Source organism: Phocoena sinus, chromosome 1 (genome assembly GCF_008692025.1).
Source record: "Phocoena sinus isolate mPhoSin1 chromosome 1, mPhoSin1.pri, whole genome shotgun sequence".
Taxonomy (NCBI): Eukaryota; Metazoa; Chordata; class Mammalia; order Artiodactyla; family Phocoenidae; genus Phocoena; species Phocoena sinus.
The window spans coordinates 41,767,121-41,786,370 of record NC_045763.1 but is presented as its reverse complement, the minus strand read 5'-3'; the positions used below and the strand labels follow the sequence as shown (position 1 = coordinate 41,786,370).

The 19,250-nt window shown below is 41.0% G+C and overlaps 1 protein-coding gene across 3 annotated transcripts in view; it reads right to left on the bottom strand.

Annotated features, from left to right (window-relative positions):
• The window catches only part of ELAVL4 (ELAV like RNA binding protein 4), a 154,857-nt gene that overhangs the window by 89,058 nt on the left and 46,549 nt on the right, over positions 1-19,250 (bottom strand). Inside the window, exon 1 of one of the 3 annotated variants that reach the window (XM_032639204.1) lies at positions 1,517-1,608. The exons of the other annotated variants lie outside the window; for them this stretch is intronic. Within the exon in view, the coding sequence (XP_032495095.1) occupies positions 1,517-1,525 (9 nt within the window). The 5' untranslated portion in view covers positions 1,526-1,608. Of the gene's footprint in view, positions 1-1,516; positions 1,609-19,250 lie in introns of those variants that run through there. 3 annotated transcript variants of the gene reach the window in all.

Here is a 19,250-nt window from a genome sequence, read left to right as displayed (position 1 = left end):
TTTGGGTGTAGGGTGTGACATGAGAAACACCAGCATCCTAACAGGCAACTGTCTTGTATCTCTCTCTGTATCTTGTCAAAATAAATAAATAAAATTCCCTCTCCTGACTTACAGTGAGGAAACAAAACAAAACACCATCACCAATTCTAATAAGAACTGTGAAGAATGAAACACAAACAAGCTTTGTTTCATTCAGCAAAGGATGCAAAAGGAAAATCCAATCAATGCAGAGCAAGGGGGAAAACCAAAAACTTCATGGAGATATTTTCTTTTAGCAAAAGGAGAGAAATATTGACAAGTGTGATAAACACCCAGTTCAAAAGTAGGCATATGAATGAAGCACACACAAGATGGAGGCAAGAGTTCAAGGGTGTAACTTTTCTTCATAGTAATATTTGATATGATCTTTCATGATATGAAATAACCAAAAGCTTAAAAGTAAAGACACTGAAAAAGACAAACAAACAAAAAAGCCTTGAGCACCTCTTTTTAAAACACAATTATTATTAGCAAACTAATGATATATACTTCCCCAGTGCTGTTCTTTTTCCCTAAGATCTACCTCAAAGTGGAACATTTCTGTTGTGTACAATTTTGTCTGTATAGTTAACTTGGTGTCTCCTTTGTGCAATTCTATTCCAATTAATCTGCTCCTCTGCCAGGAATAAATAGAATGTCTCAAGTTGAAAGCGCCAAGTGATGATGTTAAAAGGATAAAGAACCACCTGGACGAAAATAAACCTCATCACTCATATCATTATATGACCTGTTTTTAAGGAGGCTTTTACTACTCACAGAGTATGCATGCACCATTCTATGTTCCCTCGTATCTAAAAGAGAAACCAACATACACAGATACCTGGGATTTTGTTTTCTTGGCTGGACAAAATTAAAGCCCTGAAACTTCCACATCCTCTTGCAAACATGGATGTCGATACTAGTATTTGTCCAGCCCATCTGGCAACATTTAGCCATATACAACAGTGACTGTATCCTTCATCTTTAAGTCCAGTCTGCATCACTTAATACCATTTAACCTCCTCAAATATATTAAGTTCCAAGTGACAATTTTTAACTGGGGAGTGAGAAGGAGGAGTTGCTCTCATCAAATTCTGGTTGTGTGAAATAAGCTAATTTGTACACTCACCATATGTCTTAAACACTAATTTTAAAATGTCACTTTCTTCAAACATTAAAATGTAATCAGCCTAGTAAATAAAATATTCTCGAGTTTTCTTGCCTTGGTGATAATTTAAAGAGTGTTTATCTCAAGGTAACCTCTCTATTTTGGTTACCAAGGAAGGCTTTTGATTTGTAAAGGGAAAAAACGAGATATTGGGGACTGGGGGAGTGAGAAGAGAAACCACAACTGTACGTAGCTGCACAAAGGAAAATAAGATGAAGCGGGTTTTTCAGGACCCATAGTCTTGTTACCCTAAGGCAAATCCAGCCAATCAATACCACCCATTGACGGTCTACCATCTGCCATGCTACCCAGCGATGTGGCTAAACAGACCTGTTCCATATGACCGTAGCCAGCTCATTTTCAGTCGATTAGAGCAGTTCCAGAGCATTCACATGCAACAGCACAAAACTCCAAGTCAGACTGAGCCTCTCTCTTCACACCAGTCCCTCCGAGCACAGCTGCAGACCTTTTCCTCCTGTTCCGGGTGTCTGGATTACCTCTTCTTGCCCCTCAATTGAATTATCAAAATGGGGTGGGAAGGTAGAGTGAGCAGACACTCACATATCCACACACACACACAGATAATTGCTGGCCCTTCTTCACTGTCATGCAGAAATCGGGAATTCCATGTGCTCTGCCCTAATGTGATTATTGCACACCATTTAAATAGCGTCATCAGTGACTATGACCTGACATTTTCCTGTGGTTCAATTTCTTTTTATCCTCTCTCTCTTCCCTTGAAAAATAAACCTGAGCTGCTGGCATTTCTTCTTTTAGGGAAAATACAGTCAGTATGCCCAGACAATGGTATACTATATTTAAGAGCTTCTGATAAAATTTAAAGCCTAATTTTCCTTTGATGAATTGTGGTGTTGGTTTTGCCTTTTTTTCCTGCAGAAACATTAAATCAAATGTTGTAAGAAAATGCAAACATACCAGAGAGGAAAGAACGATGTGCCCGACTGACATGGCGTCTGTCAGTTGGATCAGGAATTCACTGTTGATGTGCTATTAGAGGTACATGACCTGACTGTGTCACGCCTTTCTCTTTCCTAAGTAGTTTTGTCTACTATGGATTGTTGGAAAGGGCTAGAAGAGTGCTACTGTGTGGAGAAATATGACAAATGGATGTATAGTCAACTTATATGACCAAGAGTTCACCTACGCAGGTAAACTAACTTAAGGGTAGATCCACACTTGATCTGTCTTCTTTCCATACTCCTAAGCCTATGCTAGAACAGCAGTTGAAAGCAGAGGCTTCTTTCCAGAATCAATGCATGATTTTTCAAATGTGCCTTTGCTCGCATGCTTAAAGCACTAGGGTGTCTTTCTGGGAAAGAAAATTTAAAGGACAGGAAAACTGCCTTACTTACAAAATTCTAAAAACCGGTAAGTACATATTTATCAAAGAAATCTAATTGAAGGGAGTCCCTGTCTGGACTTTTCACTGATATATTCTTCATCATAGCTTAAGAAAACTCAGCAGGGTCAATGTGCAAACACACAGAGATTTCTGAAGATCTCTATATTAAGGGATTTGAGGCCTTCTCATTTCAGTTCAGATGAGCTTTACTAAAAATAAGATAAATAAAATAAAAAACAAAGAAACAAACAAAAAAACTCCTTAGTATAGATATAAATCTTCACAAATCAAAGGCCACTGAATAAATGAAATATGGAGTAGCTACTCATACCACTAAAGGATGCAGTGTTTAACGAGATTAATACAGTACTGAAAGTAATTCAATGTAGGGCCTTTTAAAACTCTGGACTCATTTATAATTCTGTAACTACAAATAAACAGATGTACTGTAAAGGCAAGGAAGGTAATTTGTGGAAAAAGGAGGAAGAGGAGGAGTAGAAGGAAGAAGGAAAGGTAAAGGTAAAGGGGAGGAGAGGAGAGCGAGGACAAGAAGAAAGAAAAATAGTAGGACTTACAGTGTGAATAAAAACTGCTCTTTTACTAGGAGTCTACTGTACATCAAACACTGTACTAGGCACTTGACATGCACAATCTCACTCAAGTGACAATTGTTATAACTAAGAATTCTTCTAGAAAGGTGTTTGACTCATCTAAAAGTAAGATCTCCCCTCCTTATACCACAGAAGAATATGCTTAGTAAATATGTGTTGAATAAATGAGAAAGATGGGCACAGACTAGAAGAGAAAGCAGAGGGAAGATGGAAGGTGTGTTCAACTTTTCTCAAAACAAACAAAGTGAGAGAGAAACAAAGAATTAAAACTACAAAGCACAAAATCTTAGAAGGCAGGATTAAGTCCCCAGCCCTATCCCCTACTTCCTCTTTCAAAACTGGCAAAACTCCTTACACAGAGTATCTGCTCAGCAAACACTGATGCATTTAACTTCTTTGTCCTCCGCCCTTTATAATACAGAGCATGGCTCCAGGCAGCACTCCAGTCATGGGGAATGAATGAAGATCAATAGTTGCCCTCATCACCTCAAATACTATCCCAAGGCCTATTTGTTTTGATTCAACTAGCAGTTGCTGAACACTTTCTCAGGGGGAAATGATATGCTAGGCTCCTTAATCTTCAGTTTCCCCATCTGTAAAATGGACACAGTAATACTTCTCTTAAGGTTTGTTGCCAGAATTAAGTAGATATAGGCTTGGTGGAGGCAGCACTCTAAATGGTAGCTATTATTATTAACGTGGTAAATAGGGAAAAACGGTATGAATTAGTACCTGGCTACAAGATAAGTCAATCTTGTTGAAGGAAATACAATTCAAAGCCTCTCTAAACGATTAGAGCATAAAAAGACAATAATAACTAAGAAAGGCTAAAAGGTCTGTTCCTGTTCTAATGAAAAATGTCTGCTGCAGATAAACATGTACTTAGTCCTGTGTGCAAAGTTCAGTGCTAAAATCTTAACATGAAGAATAAAAGAAATAAAAGTCACAGTGCTCACCAAGGAGCTTACAATCTGGCTAGGAAAGGAGCTTCATTTTTATGCATAAATCCTAATAGTATAAGGAAGAATGTAAAGAGAATAGTATCAAAATGAAATACTGACAGGCAGTCAATGCTGAGGATACCACCTGAGTGATGGGGAAGGCTTCATGAGAGAAGCTGGAACTGAAGCTAGGCTTAAAGAATGATAGGATTTGTTTTGGACAGTGGAGGGTATTTCATACAGGAACAAAGATCGAGGAGGAGGGCAGGAAGGGGATACTGGCAGCCAGCTCCTTCTAGCTAGATGCCCTCTGAAGTCTCCTCTGAATCTATCCCAACCTATTCCATTTTTAAAAGTTGTAAATAGAGGAATATTATGATCTGATGACTGTGGGAAAGAGGACCTCTTATACAGTAAGTACTTTTATGAAAAGAACAAGAATTAGCATTTATTGAGCATCCACTATGTGTCAAACATTGCATTAGATGCTTTGCCTATAAATCTCATTTAATCTCACAACTCTGAGATTCCCAATAAGAAAACTAAAGATTAGAGAATTTAAGTGATTTGCTCAAGATCACACAGCTAGTAAGAGGCAAATTTAAGTTTCAAACTTATGCATGTTTAACCTCAGTCCACACTCTTTTCGCTATAAATTCTACCTTATATAGAAAAGTGTAGATGTAAAAACTTAAATCTTATTCTCTGTTAGTCTGTAATCAGAAACTAACATTCAGAGTAATGCTGTTGCCATCTGCTGACATTTAAAACAATAACAATAATTTTAAATAAAGAAAAAAGAAAAAAACATCCACCTAACTTACACCTGTAATTTTAGTATTTTGCCACCAGGTGATGATAGAATCCTGATCCTGTGAAAATTACAAGGGTCATGCTTTTGTCTGCTATTATTTTGTGTGTGTGCTATTCCCTCCTACATCTCTGAAAGTAAAGGTAAGAGTGCCTGATCTTCAGATGGAATCATCTACTAAAATCCCAAGACATTAAACTTTCCAAATATTTTCCAAATTTTATTTATCAAAAATTCAACTGTGAGCATAATTCTGAACTTCAACAATTTTCAAACAATTCTATAACAGATTGTACTCAATGAGTTATAGTTCTTTGTTACTCTCACACTGTACTGTGAGCTTGCAGGGTAGAAATTGTATGTTATTTGCCTTATATCCCCAGCATGTAGAATATCAGTACCTTGAACATAATGGGCACACAATAAGAGAACATAAATAATTGATTCCAAATATTTTAGAACTTTTGAACCAAATGCTTAAGGCACAATGATTTGGTACTTCATTCATTAATACATAATTTTCTTTTTCAAGTCACCCTTACTGTTCGCTGGGTTATTGTAAAAAGCCCTTTTCTGAGGTTGGTCATCAGCAGAAGCATTTCTCTCAGTGGTCAGGCACTTCTTTCTGCCTTAGTCAGGCAGAGTCTACATTCATTATAAGCCTTGCCCTGCTCGGTAGCCTAGTTTACCTTTTCAACCCTCTTATGCCTAGGAAGGTCATTTCCTTTCTCTACAAAAGGTGAAGGAAAAAAATGTGAAAAACAAGAGAGGCATGCTATATAACTGTCAGAAAAAGGCAACTCTCCACTTGACCCTTTTTAGTCCTTTCCCTCTCTGACTCTGAAGCTGGAGGAATGATTTAACTACTTTTAGGCAGAAGAGTAAAGTTACACATTAGTGCTGAGTAGCTCATTTCCCTTAGCAACGCCTTAGCAACAGCAGCTTCAAGTTCAAAATACCACCTTGAAAAGGATCACATCTTTAACGAGGATGAGTATTTTTTTTAATGTAAGATTTTTGAACAGAAGTTGTAACATTATAACCCCCAAAGCCTTGTAGGCTAACAAATACCTATTTCATGCTAACCTTCCTCTATGATATTATGTGGTAACCATAAAGATGCTGGGCTCCTGTGAAATTTCAGTGCCTGGAAAAGCCCTGGTCCTACTCTGAAATTATTCACAAATATATAACTTTTATTTTATCAAGGCACCATTAATCCTAGGTAATTACAGAAGTTATACTTAAGTTCTTTTAAAAGGGTTATTGTTATTGACCTCACTATTCAGTTTTCTCCCTTACTGAGAAGAGTGAATAACTAAAATCACAGTTTTAAAACCCACATCAGGATTTTACAAACAACGTTACATGTAACTTATGGTTCTGTGGACAGTTTCAAGAAAAATATAAAAAAGAATTCCAATTTTACCCCAAAACTGGTACTTACTGATTTTATTATTCAATACTTACCTTGCCTACTTTATTATCCATAAAATGGATCATGGGATAATCAAATAATCATCACATTTGATTTTTTTTTACACTGCCAATAAAATGAAAATGCTTGCAGAAGGTTTTGCTAGCCTTCAAAAACCCTAGGAATGTAAACTGTGTGGGTCATATATGTTATGTATATTATTGAAACTTCCACCTTATTCAAGAATTTTGAAACTCTTGTCATCTTAAAGATTTCACAACTCAGATAATATACAAGCTGCTGCTTGAAATTTGTTCTTTATTGTCTATCAGCATTATGGGTACCTTGGGGTACAGGGAAACAAACCCCACAAGGGCATGGAACAGTAATTTCAATGGAATTCTTCACTGTTAAAATTTATTATCAAGTAAGACCACACAAACTATGTGTGCCAATTACAAGACACAGATAGGTAAAGGACAGATTTTTCCCCTATATCTTTTATTTGGTATCAGTATATAGCCAAACTGTGCCATCCACCTAACATGAAATTTTACATGTGTCCATGTATAAGGGTATTACTGAAGAACATTCCTAGAACAATGGCTCTTATACACAGGAGGTGTTCAATGTGTGTTCTTGAAAGTAAGATCCATTTTAAATCACAAGGAAACAGAGAGGAGCCAGGAGATCTCAAAGTCAGTTCCATCTCTACCGCTAATAATTCTATGACTTTGGGCAAATCACTTCTCTTTTGGCCAGAATCTTCTTGAGTAAAGAAGAAATGAAACTGGATGCCAGCTCTAATATGTCAGGGTCTATATATAAATAGTTTTCAATTAGCAAACAAAATTTTTGGTAAGGCTAACTCAGATTTTCAACTGACATTCCAGTATAAGAATGCTGGCTAAAGGGAAATCAAGCTTTCGAAGGAAATTTTTAAATCTGCCACAAATGAAGAGCCAGATTAGTATAATGTTCCTCCAATGTCCACCCTGGTCACTAGAGTTATTTTAATAAAATACAGAACTGGAAATGGTAGGTTAAAATCATACAACCAACGGTTTTGACTAGGACCTTGATTAAGTCCAAAGATGCTCTCAAGTGTCATCATACTTAAAATGCAGACAGCAATAATGCCTAGGGTTGTGAAGATTAAATGAGATAAGGCATGTAAGGCATATATTACAGGGTATATGGCATATGGTTAAGTACTCAAAAATGTTAACTATGTTTTATATTAGGTTGAACACATGAAATTGTTTTTACAGGTCAAAAGCAGTCAAATACTGTCAATTTCATATGATTCAATCTACGTTCTGTTACTTTTTACCTGAAAAACCTTCATGATCCTCACTGCTTAAATCAAATCCAACTATGCAGTATGGCGTTCAAGCCTCCTTATAATCCGACCTTCGCTTAAGCTTCCTGACTTCTCTGGGATATTCCCTTTTATATACACTGCTCTAAACATGCCACTCTATTCTCCTACATGGCCCTTCTACCCCGTGCCTTTGTTCCTGTAGTTTCATTCCATTTGGAATGACTTCTCTCCCTGGAAAATATACCCATCCTTCAAGGCTTCAACCTCACTAGGAAAAATTAGCTGCTTCATTATCTGAGCTTTTACAGCAGCTTGTTCTTCCTGCCTCCACAGAAGTCATGCCAGAGTATTACCACAGTTGTTTACAGGTCTGTCTCCCAGAGTGTTTTCAAGGTACTCCAGGGCAAGGATTGTCTGTCTTTGTTTCCCTCCAGGTGAGCACAGTGGCTGTCTCATAGTTGGCACTCAGTAAATATTTGTTCAAGTAAAATGAATACATTCACATGGCAAGTTAAGATATGGCCTCTCTTAGAAATAAATGATAAATAGATGAATCCCAAAGTTGACTCCAAGAAGAAAAATCTTTTGGAATCCACCCTTCCACAGAATCATTTTTTCTGATGTAAGAAATTTCTGCTAAAGGACAGTCTTTTTCCCTCTAAGAAATGCTCAAGTGACTAAAATCAGAAACTCTAAAGTGGAAGTCACTCTTTAGAACAAACCCACGAGCTGAAGCCATGAGCTTTCAACAGAGACATTGTTTTATTGCTAGAGGGGGGAATGCTGCGGCTGCAACCGTCTTTAGTGGATATAATGTGAGGGTCTGCACACTGAATTCGTGCTTCTGTAGCTGGAGAGGTCTTCAGTCACAGAGAACTCCAATAAGGCCTGGATGACGTGGAAGGTATGGAAAAGAGGAGGGTGTTGCTGATGTTGCAGCTTAGAGCATGCATTCATCACCTGCCCACATTCCCACGCTCCATGAAACCACGACTCTGGAAGAACTCTAGGAAATGCAAGTGCTTAAGAGAATTAATACCATATTCTAAATATTATCTAACTAAGGTTACTAGCTATATAGGCAGTAACATTAGTTAATATTTAATATGTGTATGTACGTATGTGTAAACTTAAATCATCATATAATTGCATATAGGTAGATATATAATTAGTTTAAAAGGAGAGAAACAGGTCTGCACTATAGGAATATCATGCTATTTATAGCCAGTTTGTAACTCCAGAGGTTGTACTTTCAAACTTTTTTTCCAGCAAGTGATTTTTCGAAGTAAAATCTTAGACAAACCTCTAACGTATAAACAAATAAAATAGTGCTGGTCTCCTGGTGGGGGGAAGAGTGGGCCCCACTAAACATTTACCCCACCCTCACATACTTCCTGGGGCACTCTGAGGAACTCAGCAACCAGTGAGGAAACAAATCTAGTCTAGTCTGAATGATACTGCAGTGGGTAAATGGTGAATTGAGAGTCAAAAGACTTGGTTTCCAGCACCGATGCTACCACCCTTAGGCCCAAGCCTCCTCGTCTATTATATCTAATTTAAAGCCTTTGGTAATTGCTAAGCAAGATTCCAAATGGAATGTCTCAGCTTCTGAGGCTTCCCACCCACACAGGTTAATAGTGCTTACTCCTCTCATACTATCTACCTACATTAAAGCTTCACAATTAATCCACTTCCCAATTATTCTTCACTTACAGAGACACAAACTTTAACAATTAATAGTGGGACAACACAGGTTTCACAAGAACCCAGTGAGGGCTTGGAAAATAAACCTGGTGTCTTTTTTTTTTTTTTTTTAAACATCTTTATTGGGGTATAATTGCTTTACAATGATGTGTTAGTTTCTGCTTTACAACAAAGTGAATCAGTTATACATATACATATGTTCCCATATCTCTTCCCTCTTGTGTCTCCCTCCCTCCCACCCTCCCTATCCCACCCCTCCAGGTGGTCACAAAGCACCGAGCTGATCTCCCTGTGCTAGGCGGCTGCTTCCCACTAGCTTTCTATTTCACGTTTGGTAGTGTATATATGTCCATGCCACTTTCTCACTTTGTCACAGAAACCTGGTGTTTTGATCTTATCATTTAAGCTATACCTCTTTTAGTTGAGAAAAGCTGTCTGTAAGTTTCTCAAGAGTCGTGCCAACTGCTTAGTTGTGTAGATTATATCTCCTTAACTTTTCTTATACCCACTGCTACGGTCTTGGTTCAAGTCTCTGCATCTCTTTCCTGGATTATTATCCGCATATTCTTACCTCCAATTTTGACTGAATCCCATTTACCAACCACGGTGACCTTTCTAAAATTTCAATCTAACCACATTGCTTCCTTGATTAATATCAATGTCCATCTCCTCTTCTACTGTGCCCATCCCCTTCTCTACTGAGATTTTCAGTGAGTGGTCTATGAAGGGGTACCCAGCAGACCTCTTACAAACTCCACAAATTTACAGGACATTGTTTCATGACACAAATACAGGTAAGTTCAGTCTTCTTTTGCATATCTGTTTCTCTTACTAGGCTTGAGCTCCTTAAGGGTGGGGTCATATCTGATTCATAATCAAATGGTTGAATAAATTTTAAAATGTAACCTTCCTTAAGCAAAGCTTTCAACTAGCTGTTTTTTTCTCATTTTTAAGCTGTAGAAAGCTATAGGTAGCTCCGTTTCATTTGCAAAGTGCTTTCACATAATAACTACTGTCTATTGAGCATAAATGCTCAATAAATAATGTGTCAAGTACCAGTCTTATCTCTTTTTTTTTTTTTTTTTTTTTGCGGTACGCGGGCCTCTCACTGTTGTGGCCTCTCCCGTTGTGGAGCACAGGCTCCGGACGCGCAGGCTCAGCGGCCACAGCTCACGGGCCCAGCCGCTCCGCGGCATGTGGGATCCTCCCGGACCGGGGCACAACCCTGCATCCGCCGCATCGGCAAGCAGACTCTCAACCACGGCGCCACGAGGGAAGCCCCAGTCTTAGCTCTTTGCATGCATTAACTCACTTAATATCACAATAATCCTATAAGGTAGGTACAATTATTGCTATCCCTGCATTGACAGATGAGGACAGCTAAGGCAGAGAGAGGTGAAGTACACATACATTAACTCATAATCATTCAACAAACATTTTCAGAGTATTTATTTTGATATTCACACAACCAACCATGAGAAAGACAGGATATATACAATCATCACTTTGAAATAAGGGCCAAGGAGAAACCATGTCTTGGTCATCCTTGGAGATTCCTGGAGTATCCAGAATAGAATCACATTCAGTGAATATCTGTTGAATAAGTGTTGAATTAGCGCTCCTGAAATCTGGTAGTGGGGTTTTCTACATCAACCGCTTTCCCTGACTGATGCTTGAGAGAAGGGACCCCACCTTCTCTTGGTCAAACCCAGACACTTTTGAGAGTGCAAGGAGGCTCTATTAATAATTATATGTAGACAACAGGCATAAACCAGTACTGTCCAAGGTTAATCAGGTTACATGGTCACATTACTATAACCAACTTAACCGGATACCTATTTATGATGTTGACAAAGTTCCTGGTGAATATGTGCTGGTATGGTCAACCTTGGTAAGATACTTAGCACAGCAATATGTGAGGAGCATTTGGTCAAAAACTGAAAAAAAGACAGGCCATTGTCCAGAAAGCTATACAAGAACACTCTCTGGAACTACATTCAAGGAAACATTTAGGTAAATAAAAACATATTCTTGTGTATGTGTCTTTGTACAAACTATTCTCTCTGCCTGGATCATAACTTCCCCTGCTTCTTCTGCTTGGTGAACACATACTCACCCCACAAAATCAAGTTCAAGTGTTAATTTCCATAAATTCATGTAGCATATATTTATTGACCACCTGCTACGTGCCAGACACTAGGGATTCAACACTAAACAAGGCACACAAATCCCCTGTCTTGAGAGTTTACGTCGGACTGGGAACAGACAGTAAAGACTCCCAATTTCCCCCAGACAGAATTAACAGTTCCCTATTTGACATCTCACAGAACTTGTTCCTCAGACTATTCCATTCCCCATGGAATTGCAATTACTGCCTTCCATGTCTACCTTCCACTCAAGACTATGAGCTCTTTTAGGGCAAGAACCAGTCTTCATCTATGTCCCTGTGACTGGCACAGTGTGGGGTTACCTGATTGAACTGAAGGCCACTTGCCTCCCCTCTCATGATGTTACATCCTGAGAACATTCCCTAGAGTTCACTGCTTGATTTCTGAATATTTAAAAATCACTAATCAGTTCCTTGGCACCACAATGTACTGTTCTTGGTGCTGGGATACAGGATGCAGCAAGAATGTGACATGGTTCAGGATCTTTGAACATTTACAATCAGACGAAGGAGTCCAGGTTTACTGATGAGAATAAGAACAGAATAAAGCAAGAGAGTACATAATCAAGGACTAGATCATGTGGGTCAGATCCAAAACATTCCCTAAGTTCAGAGAATTGAGATGTCACTATGGGCCCAGGGACAAGGGTGAACACAGCATTACAGAATATCATCCTTCATTTTTAGCCCAGCAATGCTGCCAGGTGCTCCCTGGGGTTCGCCACTCTCCAAAACCATCCCCAAATATGCCAGAATATCCTTACATGGGCCATATCCTCTCAAGCTTTTATGCTTTTGCACAAGCTGGTGCCCTGGGTTGGGATGCCCCAATACCCCTAACGTGTCTGACAGTCATTAAGATTCAGCTCAAATGTCACTCCCCTTGTGACACCATCCCTGACCTTCCCAGGAAGAACTAACCATGCTTTCACTGTGTGTCCAATCCTGCTCCTTCTCCCACATACATACCCATCATACCCTGGGGTCTTCACATATAATTGTATCCATCACATTTATCTACATGTCCATCTCCCCTACTAAGCTGTGAACTTGTTGAAGGCAAAGACCCTCATTCATCTTTGTAGCTCAGGCACAATGCCTGGTACAGAGTTTGTGGATGGACAGATGGATGAATGAGTCAACATACAGACGGAGTCAGTTATAAAGGGCTGGAGCACACCGCCCTCCCCAAGAAAAAGCATCAGCTGATATAACCTCATGTGGTCTAGTGAAAGAGTTTGAAAGTGTAGATAATTGGGTACTAATCTTGAATTCATATCTCACAGACCTTAAGCAAGTCACTTAATAATTTATCTGGACCTTAAGTAGTCTTATCTATTAAATGGGGATACATCATGAAATCCCTACCTCACAAAATAATGACTGGGAGTTTTAAATGAGATTATAGACACAATTATATAACTTTCACTTATAGAAGTGAAAGTGCTTAGAAAAAAATATTATTTCAATTTAACATGACTTCGGGGGAAAAAGCATCAACCATAGTAATGTTATCTAGGGATATTTTTAACGAAGGCCAATACTTTTTTTCCTTCCAAACTAACACATGGCTGTGCTTTTTCTAGGCTGTTAAGAGAACAAATAGGTGACAAACCTCTGTGTTGGCAGTCTCTGGGGTGAGTTTCTTTTTCCCTTGCTGGATAGGAAAAAGAGGATTTATCCTTTTTATGGGTTGGGGGTTTCAGGTCTCAAGGTCTAAACATTTTTGATGGCCTTGAACTAATTTCGGCCACCATCGACAGAATGGGAGTGGAAAAATCCCCACCACATCTGCCTTGTCAGGTGGTAGAGGAAAGAACTTTCTAAATAGCCTCATTATTGGTCCCAGCTGAATTCTGCTCCTGTTCCATGATGCCAGCAAAAGCATTTTAGTAAGATGCTGCCAGCATCAAAAGCAGATCCACTTACGGCTTCCTGTAAGTGTATCTGCAATGGCAGAAGGTGGCGGGCAGCCAGGTGTGAGCGTGCGTGCTAAAAATCTCCAATACGTCAAGCTGGAAGAACAATCTATGAAATGAAATTCAACGTTCTATTTCTACTCCAAGAACTCAGTTTAAGGCACCAGAAATTCAGCTGGGTAATTCAGCTCCATTTCTCTGTTGCTTTACTGAATCAGAGAATCTCAGAAAGAGAAATGTCCTCTCATTCTTCTAGCTTGAATGCCCCCCACCACACCCCAACAGGACATTCCAAACAAAGGGTCACAGGGCTCTGTTTATATAGCTTAAACGAGAGGATCTTATTCACTTTTTATCCAATAATTTGCCCAATGTTCTGGCCATGGGGCAGGGACTATCATATGTCCACCAAATCCTGTCTCCTGTTCTGCCTGGCCACCCAGCTAGGCTATAGTGGGACTGAGTAACTTGAGTTATGGAATGTGGGTAGAAATGATCACTTCTACACCTGGTCCCTAAATAATTTCTGTATGATGTTTTATCTTCTCATTCTTTCCTGCCTACTCAGTAGATGCAGAGGGTACAAGGGAGAACTCCGAGGCCCTAAAGGAAAGCAGAGCCGCTAAATGGGAGGGGCTGGGTCCCTGAATGACAGCAGCACAGCCTCCTGCAAACCCATGTTGAACTCTGGTATGAGTAAGAAGTAACCTTGTTAAGTCTCTGAGATTTGAGGGTTGTTTGCTACAATAATTCACCTATTCTGACTAATACAGACTGTCCCTTCCATTTTTCAAATGGCAGAACCACACTAAGTGTCTCAGAAGTTATTGTATCGCCACCTCCCTTAGAAGCCTGAGTGGCACATTTTGTATATAACATTTTAGTATAGCTCCATGTACTACTATCTCCTGAAAAGTGAAAAGGAGTAGTGCAGGAAGGCAGGGGAAGGGGGTATGGGAAGGAAGGAGGGGTGGGGAAGGCTACATTCTTTTTCAAGGACCAGTGTCCTTATGCATGTGAGTTTCATTTATCCCTTATAACAGTGGTCCCCAACCTTTTTCGCACCAGGGACCGGTTTCGTGGAAGACAATTTTTCCATGAACCAGGGCTGATGGGCTGGTTCAGGGGGTGATGGGAGCAATGGGGAGTGGCAGATGAAGCTTAGCTGGCTCGTCCACCACTCACCTCCTGCTGTGCAGCCCGGTTCCTAACAGGCCGTTGTCCAATACCGGTCCATGGCCTGGGGGTTGGGGACCCCTGGCTTATAACATCCTAATGAGACAGACAGAACTATCACCATTTTAAACAGGAAGAAAAGGAGACTCATGCAGGTTGATGTACAGAACCTCTGACTGAGCCTGCTTGGCCTCTGCCATTTTCCACTGATCTCAGCACCATAATCTTCCAACTGCCTCCTGTGGACAGACCTTCTCACAATCTCCACCTGCCTCTCTAATGCCCAAACACCAACCTCAGAATCCCTGGTTTTTACCAGGGATTTGACAGGTTTTTACATAACAAATGACAGGTTTTTACATAACTCTTAAAACAAATAACCAAGTCCCTTGGACACTGGGATTCCCCACTTGGCTGTTCTTCCACAGGTGGCCTTAGCCAGCAGCTGTGTTCTCCTGCACCTGGCTTCATCCTTCCCATCCAGGGTAGCATCCACTGAAAACACACACCCACCCCTCCAGTTCATTCTAACTACAGAAAGGGTGAGAAAGATGTTTTTAAGAAGCCAACACTTGAGACAATGCTGAAATTAAATCAAAGTTAAAAAACCATATATCAAAAGTTTATGTTTTTAAAATCACAATTAGAAACTATGAAGCTTATCTTGGAATCTAAAAGGAAAACCTTCCAAGGTAAAAACGCCTTATCTCTTTAACTTAATTTGGCCAGTTTTTAAGAATCTGCATTAGGTACCCTCCTCTCTGCTCCTATGGCCTCCCGTTTCCTTTCCTCCATTACAGCAATTTTCATGCTGTAATGATGGGTTTATAGGTCTTTCTTTCTCGCTACGTTGAGAGCTCTGCAAGGCCAGGGACCATGTCTAATTCTCCTGTTTATCCCAGTGCCCAGAAGAGTGCCAGATGATCCTTGAGGAGCCAGTTGGTTTTCAGGGTGGCTTTGCTATGGAGTCCTCAAGCCCGCTTTGGGTCAGCATCATCAGCTGTTAAATAGGGCTATGGCTGCACCCTGCCTGCTTCACAGAGTAACTGCCAACCCTGCGTAGGAACCAAATACAGTCATTTGAATGGATCTGAAATGTCACTGCTGCTCGCCAAGGTTTAACTGATTATTCTACCGTCTAGCATTTGGAGAACAGGGTCTGTAGGAGAATGTGAGAGGTGCTCGCTGTCTACGTGGGTGGGTGCTCTTTCTTGTTTCCTGGTTTCTAGTACCCTGAGTGATCCAAGGAGCCTGTCCATCCTCAGAGGTAGAGAACATTTGGTGATTAACATTATGAAAGTAGCATTACCACTCTGCTAAGACCTGCAGACCAGGAGCTGGCTTTCTTTTATTTCAAGAACTTTATGAGGTATAAAGTCGTACATTTTTAGATCTCATACTTTGTCCGAGGTTGCATTGTTAAATATTTGTTTCCAATTTTGACATTAGCTGGATCCATTTGTGTGAGGGCACCAGATCTGCGGTGGGGAAGATTGAGGCTCAGAATTTCGTTAGAGATGCTTGAGTTAGAGTTGGTCTACAGAGAGAAGCGATGACCTCCTGAAAGGATTCTATGGTTCAGATATTTTATACAAATGTTAATGAATAATTCAGCATGGCAGGAAAGACAAAACTAGCACAGTAATGCTGTTCAGGTATTATGTGCTTTTGCCTTTAATTAAGTGATTTCAGGAGCCCAGAAGTGAGTTCCCAGCGTAGCAAAGACCTCTGGCTGCAGTGACATCACAATGCGAATGCATCCTTTAGTCCTGGTTTAGTGGAGGATAGGCCACCTTCTACCCACCAGTCCCATTTGTGAGGATATTTCCAGTCAACAAAAAGCTATTTCTTACAATTAAAGCAAGTGCTCTGAAGCACTCACAAGTCAAACCCACAAAAGGTACCCAGAGCATCAAAGGAACAATCAGAACAATTTTTCTAAAACATGGATCATGGGACTTCCCTGGAGGTCCAGTGGTTGAGACTCCGTGCTTCCATTGCAGAGGGTGTGGGTTCCATCCCTGGTCAGGGAACTAAGATCCCGTATGCCACGTGGTGTGGTCAAAAAAATAAATAAAACTCAATCAATCAATCACGGATCATCTTCAATGATCTTGTAATTTGCATGTCTACTGGCTCTAGGAACCAGGATTTAGTAAGACAGTAATTTACTATATTAGTCAGCTTGGACTATCATAACAAAATACTATAGACTGTGTGACTTAAACAACAGAAATTTATTTTCTCACAGTTTGGAGGCTGGAAGCCTGAGATCAGGGTGCCATGGGTTCTGGTGAGGGTGATTTTCCTGGCTTGCAGATGTGATCACCTTCATGTTGGCTGTGGACTCACATGGCAGAGAGAGAAAAAATTCTCTCTTCCTCTTCTTATAAGGTCACCAATCCTACTGGATTAGGACCCTACCCTTATGACCTCATTTAACCTCAATTACCTCCTAAAACCCCCATCTCTAAATAGAGTCACAGGACTTGAGGACACGGGGACAGGGAAGGGTAAGCTGGGATGAAGTGAGAGAGTAGCATTGACATATATACACTACCAAATGTCAAATAGATAGCTAGTGGGAAGCAGCTACATAGCACAGGGAGATCAGCTCAGTGCTTTGTGACCACCTAGAGGGGTGGGATAGGGAGGGTGGGAGGGAGATGCAAGAGGGAGGGGATATGGGGATATATGAACACATATAGCTGATTCACTTTGTTATACAGCAGAAAATAACACAACATTGTAAAGCAATTATACTCCAATAAAGATGTGAAAGAAAATAAATAAATAAATAAATAGAGTCGCATTGGGTGTTAGAGCTTCAACATACGAATTTTGGAGGAACACAATTCAGTCCATAGCAACTTTCATGTAGTAAATTCAGCGTCTACCTCAGGTGGTTACAATTTATGTCACATCACTAAGGTGAAATTCACAAAAATAAAAATATATTTGTCCTCAATGGGTTATTTTAACAAAGAATTTTTAAAAGTAGAATCTAGGAGATGTATTCTGTTTGTTGTTCATAGCCAAAGTTGTAAAATATACTTCTTTGGAGATTGTGAGAAAAGAAGCAATGGAAAGTATTGGAGTGGAAGGCATGAACACCAAGCATCTTTACTCCATAACTATCTGTGTCTAGTTAGTTACATCTTGGCTAAGTCCCTAGCCCTCTCTGTGCCTCTGTTTCCTCATTACACCAAGCTGGTTTAAATAAGAAAACACATTCATTTAAAATAAACCACGTTGGGCTTCCCTGGTGACGCAGTGGTTGAGAGTCCGCATGCTGATGCATGGGACACGGGTTCCTGCCCCAGTCTGGGAAGATCCCACATGCTGCGGAGTGGCTGGGCCTGTGGGCCATGGCCGTTGAGCCTGCGCATCCAGAGCCCATGCTCCGCAACAGGAGAGGTCACAACAATGAGAGGCCCACATACTGCAAAAATAAATAAATAAATAAATACATAAAAAATTAAAAAAACCCCATGTTTCAGACCTCCATTTCTGGGTGGCTGTTTTGGAGATTCAAATCAGTACAGTGATCAGGAAAAGAATCTCCTGCCCCAAAGGGGGGTCTACATAAGGAAAATAATGGATGATAAAATAAATATCCTTGAAGCTTCAAGATGGCAGAAGAGTAAGACGCAAAGATCATCTTCCTCCCCACAGATACATAAGAAATACATCTACAGGTGGAACTGCTCCTACAGAACACCTACTGAATGCTGGCAGAAGACCTCAGACCTCCCAAAATGAAAGAAACTCTCCACATACCTGGGTAGGGCAAAAGAAAAAAGAAAAAACAGAGACAAAGAATAGGGACGGGACCTGGACCAGTGGGAGGGAGCTGTGAAGGAGGAAAGGTTTCCACACACTAGGAAGCCCCTTCATGGGCAGAGACGGCGGGTGGTGGAGTGGGGAAGCTTCGGAGCCGCAGAGGAGAGCGCAGCAACAGGGGTGTGGAGGGCAAAGTGGAAAGATTCCCGCACAAAGGATCGGTGCCGACCAGCACTCACCAGCCTGAGAGGCTTGTCTCCTCACCCGCCGGGGTGGGCAGGGGATGGGAGCTGAGGCTCGGGTTTTGGTCGGATACCAGGGAGAGGACTGGGGTTGGCTGCGTGAACACAGCCTGAAGGGGGCTAGTGCACCACAGCTAGCCGGGAGGGAGTCCGGGAAAAAGTCTGGAGCTGCTGAAGAGGCAAGAGACTTTTTCTTCCCTCTTTGTTTCCTGGTGCGCGAGGAGAGGGGATTAAGGGCGCCGCTTAAAGGAGCTCCAGAGACGGGCAGGAGCCGTGGCTATCAGCGCAGACCCCAGAGACAGGCATGAAATGCTGAGGCTGCTGCTGCCCCCACCAAGAAGCCTGGGTGCGAGTACAGGTCACTATCCACACCACCCCTCCCGAGCGCCTGTGCAGTCCGCACTGCCAGGGTCCCGTGATCCAGGGACAACTACCCCGGGAGAACGCACGGCGCGCCTCAGGCTGCTGCAACATCAGGCTGGCCTCTGCTGCCGCAGGCCCATCCCGCACTCCGTGCCCCTCCCTCCCCCCGCCTGAGTGAGCCAGAGCCCCCGAATCAACGGCTCTTTTAACCCCGTCCTGTCTGAGCGAAGAACAGATGCCCTC